Genomic DNA, 9,324 nt, shown 5'->3' with positions numbered 1-9,324 from the left:
CTGTAGTACAATACTTTGACTTCTGACTGCCAAGCTGTCTGATAAACAATTTAAAAAAATAGTTCTCAAACCGCAAACTCTCCAGTTTTAAAGTTTTTGCGTCAACCTTGGGTTATTATAAATAGCACAATCATATGGAAATACCACACAATGCGTTTTGTATTCAATCGAATATCTGCTCCGTAAAGCGAGCGTGGCGCACTTTGAACTTTTATAGTGTAGTGTACACACAATGCACGACTTTGACAATAAAACTTTGCTTTAGTGGTTGCTACAAAAAGAGAAAAAGCCTTTCCAGTCGCCTCCGCCTAACCATTGAAATTGTTTGAAGCAAACAAATCATGCTCAAGTTAATTATCACTTCATATAGATACTTTGTTGTAAATGTACATATGAATATATAAGATGAAATTCATTTGACTTTGGTTCCAGCATACGGTAGTTATTATTAATTGCTCTGACGGCTGAAGGCCGGGTAAAAAGAGGTTCTTGATTGGTATGCAAGTGCAAGTAAAATTCTGTAACGTTGACCAGATGGCATTGGATAAGTAAGGGGGTTACCGGCAGTATATATTGGACTGTGCTTTGTCGATGAGGCGTTCGTTATAAAGAGTATCCAAATTTGATTGTGGGATGCCAATGGTACGTGACTCATGTTTAACAATCCTGTTTCTTCTCCTCCTTATTTGCACTTTCATACCAAGCTAGGTGGAACGATTGTCAGGACACTCATGATGACAGACTTATAAAAGATGCACATAATGGTTAGGACTGATGCCAAATGATTCAGTCCGTAAAAAAAAGTCGCTGCTGACCATTCTTCAGACATTCACGTGCTTGGTCTTGCCATTTTAAGTTATTTGAAATGTGTATACCTAAGATTTTATAATTGTCAACTATTTCTACTAAAGCACGAGAAATATTCAGTCCGAAGACAGTTGTTGTATCATCTGCAAATCACACCACCTTATTTTGCGAGCTAGTGCATCCAGCTCCAACTTCACCATCGAGCCCCACTTCACATTTGCCTCCCTCCCTATCAGCACTGCCCTATTACAAGACTCCCTATATACGCCACTGGAAATACTATAATCATGGCCTTTACGAAGATAAGTAGAACATAGGGCAATCTCTACAGCTCAATGGTACAATAACTGAAATAACGTATTACAGTACTTAAATCCGTTCGTGTCCCATTATGTTGTACTCATAGATAGTTTCGTAAACACCAAATGAATTACAACAGTTGACTACTCAAAAGATATTTTTGTAAACAAACGACCAGTTGTCGGTAATAACAAAACAAGAGTCAATTTTAATTCTCTTCAAAGCATAAATTAAATTAGTTTTGTGTATATATAAATGCTCCATTGACAAATATTTGCTGGTACTTTAAAATGTAGTCCTAGGTAATGCTCGGTTTCCATACAATCGCTACACGCTATCGCCGAGAGCTTTCGGTGATAAGCTCGTTTTCCATAGAATCGCTCACCCTATCGGCGAAGGTCGCCGACAGTTTGGGAAAAACTGCATTGCAGACAAATCGAACCAGGTTTAACCTTACCGACAATTATCGGTGACTGTCGTCGATAGGTGTGAGTGATTATAGGGAAACCGAGCTATACCGATTGTTCGGTCGGATCGGTGTGCTCCAATTACACTGAAAACACTGTAGCGACAGTGTAGCGATTTTAAGAAAAGGCTTTAGTTATCTGTGTCTGGTCTAGAAAAGTCTTCATTTTCGGACATGGTACGTGTCTGTGGGGATGGTAAAACTTGGTTTCAAATTACTGTAATCATGTTCCATTAACCATGCTTTTTTTTTTAAATAAAATGTAGCCTATTCGTATGAAATGTGGTCGATCCCCTTTGGTGGCTCAACACGAATGTACTTGGATTGTTTTTATTAAAGCCTGACACAATTATTCTAAGTGCAATACTTCAGTCGTGGCGCTCGTTTGGCTAGCGAGACCACCACTTATATGCAAGATCACCTTGCGGTGACTTCACCGCCGCTGATGTGGCATTCATTCGCTTGTTTTTTTGGTTTTTTTTACAGCTTTATCATTGTGCTTTATTATAAATAATGTTTGTGTTATTCTAAATCAACAGATCTAACTATGCCATTACCTTTTTTTTCTTTCTTTTTTAATTAATCCTGTTCCTAACTTAAGGAGTTCTGACTGTTCGGATAGTAAGAAAAAAAGTGAAAAACAAAAAAACACGAAATAAATATAGGGTCTACACAAAAGAATACAATCAAATGAATCAAAAATAATATGGTATTTATTATTAATCACATCACAACTGCCATTCAATACAGTAAATATCAAAATTAAGTATTTAATTATCTAATACCTGGTAAATATATTTACAACTTATTTAATTCGTTAAATTATTTACAAACATCACTGGTGAAAAATCCGTTTGTACGAAGATAATTAAAATAGATACTGATCATAAAAGTATAGGCTAAAATAGAACAAAACCATTAAAAACCCTCACCATCGTTAAATAGCATAGGTCTTTCCGATGCCTTAAACTCAGGCTCCGGAGTACCACTGATTTTTCCAAGACACAAAAAGCATATTTGACAAGTAGTAGTTCAAGCGTAATTTTCTATAGGCCTATTTAATGTCAACGCATATAATAAGGCTTAAGCATGGTTTCCATACAATCGCTACAATGTCGGTACGGTACGCAATCGTTGTACTGCGGAGCAATCCCCAACGCTATCGGGCATGCAGGAAACTAATGATGCCTATTATTGTATGGAAACCAAGATGCCAAGATAAGATAAGCGTGGTTTCCATAACATCGCTACACGCTATCGCCGACAGTTTTCGGTGGTGCTGATTGGTCGGTCGAATCAGGGAGCCTTCCCGATTGTGTCGGGGACTGCTACGCAGTATACAATTGCAATGAAAACATTGCAACAGTGTAGCGATTTTAAGTGAACCAAGCTTAGGGAGCTTTCGATCTGAGCAACGACGGGACGTTAGAACGGATTTACTCATGCGTGATCATCCTACTTGGAGTATGTATTATAATATCTTATCTGATCATCCTACCGTATTGAACTTCTCGATCTCGCAGCGCATGCGCATATGACTTCTTAAAGTGACGTCATTACGTTCACATCCTACCGTCGTCGTGCAAGCGAAGGCTCCCTATTATAAATTTAGTCTGTATTTTATAATTTAGTCTATTATTCAAGATTGTCTGTACAGCATTAAACTCCCCTCGAGTAAGTTAACACATCCCCAAGAACGTCTCCAAAAATGAAGGCCGTGAATAAACATAATGGGAGCAACACCATTCTATCACTAATGTTTTACTCAGTCTGAAACTACTTTTTCAAGTAGTATCAAATTATTGTTACTCTAGAATCTATACGCTATCGTGATAATACAATAACACTTTTTTATAATCATTTTGTGTTAATTAGCTCTACATTTCCGGTGAAATAAATAAAGGAGCGGTAACCTGAGAATATATTATGTATCCGTACTATTATTAGACTAAAAAATAAACGCCTCACTTGAAAAATGAAAAAAAAAAAGCCCCTTCGAATAAATACGGTAATCTAAGTACAGTATTTATACAAACGATTTATAAAACCAAATCAGAAGATACTTGATTGTTTGTGTATATATACATTTACTTTAGTCATGACACTTGACATTACAAGAGTGCTTATTATCAGTAATAACGATTCAAGTGTCAATTGAACAAATTTCACTTTTGAATAAACAGGATTAATTTACATTACACGACGAGTGATACGGGTTTTCTCTGACTGCTACAATGTATTTCGGGTATTTTTAAAGAATTATAAACATATAAAATATAAAAATAACTTGAATATGTAATAAAAATTCCAGTACACTAATAAGATACTGTTTTACCGAAAATTAAACGTTTTAGTCCGAAACATACTTATACGTGGACTTCATAGTAGGTCAATGTATACCAAACCTCCTCATTAAAACAAGGTAATTAGTCAGCACTAAAGCTTGACAGACCTACTTATACTGTCTTTGTCAATATACGGGAATTTTCCTAAACAATTTAAACTACTGAATTTGTTCAATTAAGTGACCCAATGTCGTTAAATTGGCCCAATACTGCCAGTTGTAGAGATGAGAACGACATCACTTACCGGTATGCATATACTTAATTAGCATTAATGAAGGAATCAATAATTTGCCAGGGAAATATTTCAAAACCGAAAGCTAATAACTGATTAATGAAGCCTATAAAAACTATCGTCTTCGTGAATATATAAAGTAATTATTTACAAGTACTGCATTGAATTTCCATTGTATAATTCTTAGTTCCTCAACTAATACAGGGCTGTTTGTCGAGCTGTTGTCATGTATAAATTCCAAGGAAACCCACATTGGCACCAACAGCAGGTACATTCCAGTCCTACCTTATTTCAACTTCAGAAAGAAACTAAGGTTATTCACCCAGGTAGTAGATGTGTCTTAAACAGGTACTTGATGAGTCAATGATGTATCATTACCCATCTTCTTGGAATCTATATAGCTCTTCCTCTTTGGTCCCAAATATATATGAGAGAATGAAATTATTAGATAAGGAGACAGAGAAGAAAACACAGAGATAGAGATAGAAAGATAGTAGAGAGGAAACGTTTTATGTTTACATAATACAAAGTGATCAGAAGAATACTTAGAACAAGAAGAGAGACTTTATAGAGTCAGCATATTTTGTATATTTGATTGATTGTGATATACAATAAAACATAACAAGGAACTGCATAAAGTCTACTGAGTATAATTCGAGTTCTAAACCTCTCTTGCGAGTCAACATAGACCCCAATAAGATACTGTTAAACTTACAGAGAGCCAAAACTTCTAGGAGTTAAGTAATACCGGCTAAAAACTGTTTCCTGTATTCGTACTCTAACGTGTGCATTGTGTGCTGCGGCTGTTTTGAGATTCTAAACATTGGACAGCTCATATATCAGGGTGATGTATTGAATCGTTTAAGCAAATTCACCATTTCCGCAACATTTTCTGAAAATAAATTCCTTTATCTTGAATAACAACCAAAATAAAACCTGTAACATAGGGGCAGCTACAACCACAGTTAATGCGGCAACGATCGCTGACAATCCAGGATCGGTCTCCCAATCCAGGCTACCTTTATAGATCCATGGATTTCCGTTCGGATTGAGGCCACCGGCAGCCCAATAGATAGCCGTAAAAACGAAGTAAACAAATGAATACAAGGATGGGTAGATAAAGTGGAGAAGGCGGTACGGGGTTGCGACGATGAGTAGGTCAATAAGAACAAGCACTACGTTCACTCCGTGAACGTGGACTCCGTATGCGTGGATGCTGTCACCGGGAGGATCGTACTCCAACACCCAGTAGAGGATCGTAACGGCCACTGCGGCGCTGTAGGCTGTCACTTGCAAAAACCACATAAATTTCAAGTACCACGGCATGCTGGGTTCGTAGAAGTTGTTCTGGTTACTACCGCCGCCTCGTTCAGCCAGCTCTATACTTGGGTCTTTGTCAGAAGAATTACAATTACCTGATAAAACAAGCGACAATTATTACGTTTCAAGTTCCATTTTATTTTTTCTCAAGTTGGTTTCGGCCATCATTTTGTTAAACAGTAAACAACCAGCGCATGCATCTTAAAATTGCTTTTAAATACATATTAAAATTATTACTGGTATAATATTACTATTGGTAATATTACCTATTTTAAATATTAGGCCAAAGTATGAATCATCACTAATATCAATATTGTTATTATTATCATTATACAGTATCATTACAAGTATGATCACCATTATGATCACTTATATCATTTTAATTATTATCATAGTATAATTGCCATTGTTATTATTAAATTTTAGAGTGGATAAAGCCATGACCCCAGAGGAAAACATTTTATATATTATTGTACAGCTGATTTTTCTAAAACACAAAAAGGGTGTTTTCCAAATTATTTTTAAAAATGGAGAAAAAAGAAAAATATTAATAAAATTGAGGTCTGAAAGTGCCATTGCCGGCAATCTAGAGGTGCAACAATAAAGTTTCTTCCCTGGCCCCCTTTATTCCGAATTCCTGGAACCGCCACTGATTGCCACCATAAAAAATAACGGACAACTAAACTCACACGCATGGTACACCGTTACTGCTACAGCCGCAAATATGAAATACAAGGTTAGCAACAGGTAACTCCAATCAGATATGTAAATTAACCATTTCCATTTGGTATCGACGGGAGAGTAGTGTGGATCAGTACCCCATTCCACTATCACCAGGATACACCAAGTCAGCTGATAAACGGCGATCAAATGGCGGTACAAAATGTACGAAGTAGGCTGCCACTTCCAATTACACTGAATAAAGAAAACAACGAATTATTTCTGTGTGTGTTTGCGACATCAGGAAAATATTATAGAGGTGATTCGTTTTGCCCTACCTGACGTCTGAAGTGACGATGTTACCGTACGTCCCCAAATACTTGATAATTTTTTTTTTATTGCAGATGTTCTTATCATTGATATTTCATAAAACTTGTAAAATAATTATTGCGTACTGTAGGCCTATGCCTATTAGTCATAAAGATGAAATTATAATTATCATCATTATTATCAACACCACCATCCAGTGGCGGCGCCAGCGTCTGAATTCTGGGGGTATGTGAGGAGCAAGGTACGATTTTTTTGGGGACAAGGTCCCCGACGAGAGTAAAGTAGAAAATACATATAATTGTGGTTTTTTCTTCTTTTCTGGGAGAAAACTTGGGGGTGGGGGCAAGAAAATGTTCTGGGGGAAATGTTCCCGAGCCCCCACAGCGCCGCCACTGCAATCAACGATTATAAATACATTATCTAATATAATTATAATACGCTAGGCCTTCTATTTTCCAAGATACCTTTGATTTTATTCATTTCGGCAAAATACAAAAGTAAAAAATCCGAACAGACAAAAAGATATAAAAAGCTGAGGAGAAGCAAAGGCATAAAAACGCATTCACCAGTAAGGTGTACTTTTCCAGATAACTTGTTAGCCTTGTTCAGAGGATATAGCAATGAACATCAAGGCGTAGCATTATTTTCAGTACTGGATATTGTCTGATATTGTTTATGAGCAATGCCGTAGCCAGCTATTGGGACAGTTGGGACAGTCCCCACAATTTTTCTATTGGGTCCACAAATAATGGGTCCAAATTTTCAAAAATGGGTCTAAATTATGCTGTTTTATAAACGAAATGAGTTCACTTTTAAGAAAATGGGTCCAGATTTTTCATATTTTTTTGCATAAAATGGGTCAACTTAAGAAAATGGATCCACATCATTTGAATTTACGGGTAAAGTGGGTCCACACTGATATTTTCCAGCACTGTTTGAAAAACCTGGCTACGGTATTGTATATGGGATCACGGATGGTTAATATCTCAAAATACACGCGCGCGCCGCCATCAGCATCAAAATCATTATCATCACCATCACATTACTGTATATCACCACCACCACTACCATTCTCTTCTACACCACACCACCATCATTAACAAGATCTTTATCATCACCACTACCATCATCACCACTACCACCATCGCCACTACCACAATCGCCACTACCACCATCGCCACTACCACCATCGCCACTACCACCATCGCCACTACAGTGTGGCGTAACGACTAATCATGGGACCAGGAGCGAGAAAGTGTCGGTGGGCCTTGCGTGACAAAAGTATTTTTGCTCTCGAAGTAACAAAGACTTTGAGTGGTGGGTAATCTTCCTACCTAACTCCATGGCTAGAAAGACTGGTCAAGGCTTACTGTCCTGGGTAGTAGTTCGGGCCCGGAGCTACGCCCCCGAGAGCTCACGGGCGTTACGCCATTGCGCCGCCGCTACCATTGTCTCTGTGTTGGTTGTGTGTTTTTCGAGAAAAACTTAAGAGTTGTTTTATTTATTATAATTACTTTAAAATCTTTACAATCGCTACAATTATACGTCTACTTCACAATGGTTGGAAATTTAATTGACCCGAGTTGATCGAAATTACGTTACAATTGGACCATGGGAGTAAGTTGAACTTTATACTACTTTTTTGCGTGTTTTTTTATATCATGTATATGAGTTTCGAATAAAATAAAATGCTCTTTACCTTTGTAAAGTACCGTAGCAATTATTGAAAAACAAAAATAATGATTAATTTAGATAGTATACATACTCCAAGTATCGAAATGTCGGGATTCAATATTTCGACATTAAGTATGTTGTCATCAGGAATGACATAATTAATGTCGAAATATTGAATCCAGACATGATGGCGTGCATTTCGATACTTGGAGTATGTATTATACTATCTTATCTGAGATTAATCAGTGGACCTTTCGGTTTTATAATAAATTAACGTAATCGTACAGTTGTAATTTAACATGTTAAATTAACAAAAAATGACTCATTCAAGTAATATATATATTTTTAGTTAAATTATTCTAGTTCAATTTTAATTGTGTGCTTTGTATTTTTATGTATTTTTTTGTATTTCTCTTCCACTTGGTGGGGTATATTTTGAAGAAATTGAATTGAATATGCCAATGAATTATGCCAATCACGTGATCCGACAGTCACGAATTTATATTATAAGCTTCCGATCCACGTTTCCTATTTTACTTACTAAACTTAACACGCATGGCATTATATTGTTAAACCTCAGAATTAATTATATTCATCCCCGCTTATATTTCGTAATTCTGAATCTTTTATGACCAAACAAAAGCATACGCATACCAATATCCAAGTGCGACGTATGAAATTCCACATTACCTTGAACATTAGTCGTATTCTGCCATTGGCATTTTTAAAATATATTTTAATGTACATTATTTTAAAAATGTGTCTTGATAATGATATAAATGGCTTAGTAATGAATACTGTATATACACGATATCATGTAGGTACCTTTTGGCATAACTTAAATAGGCCTATGTATAACCATTTCCTCCTTGGTATTAGCATTTTTTCCACTTTCAGTTAGGAGTGTACCCAGAATTGTGTTGGCATCCCGTTTTATATAAAGGCTTTCCAGAGATTAATGTTCCTATTCATCATAGCAACCACAATCAATCTCGTCTCATTCGGCCATTGTGTGCGCATAAATCATTTGAAAATTCTACATACATGGATTCTGTAAGGCTCTTCCTTCTGTCGTCAGAAAATCATATCATTCTAATCGTTTAAAACAAAGGCTGCTTTTTCTTTTTATCCCAGTGGGGAGACAACAGTAATCAAATATATAATAATTGTTTTTGCCTCGCCATATATAT

At 36.4% G+C, this 9,324-nt stretch overlaps 1 protein-coding gene across 1 annotated transcript in view; it reads right to left on the bottom strand.

Annotated features, from left to right (window-relative positions):
* Positions 1 to 2,268: 2,268 nt before the first annotated feature.
* Positions 2,269 to 9,324, bottom strand: part of LOC117100917 (protein rolling stone-like) — an 8,749-nt gene continuing 1,693 nt past the window's right edge. Inside the window, exons 2-3 of the mRNA XM_033240762.1 lie at positions 6,160 to 6,385; positions 2,269 to 5,565 (exon numbers count right to left, since the gene is read on the bottom strand). Of these exons, the coding sequence (XP_033096653.1) occupies positions 5,012 to 5,565; positions 6,160 to 6,385 (780 nt within the window). The 3' untranslated portion in view covers positions 2,269 to 5,011. The remainder of the gene's footprint in view (positions 5,566 to 6,159; positions 6,386 to 9,324) is intronic.

The sequence above is a fragment of the Anneissia japonica genome, unplaced genomic scaffold (assembly GCF_011630105.1).
Source record: "Anneissia japonica isolate Jap-2015-1 unplaced genomic scaffold, ASM1163010v1 scaffold287858_len863314_cov180, whole genome shotgun sequence".
Lineage (NCBI taxonomy): Eukaryota > Metazoa > Echinodermata > Crinoidea > Comatulida > Comatulidae > Anneissia > Anneissia japonica.
Note: the sequence above shows the minus strand (reverse complement) of the source record. Positions and strands in the feature narration are given on the sequence as shown.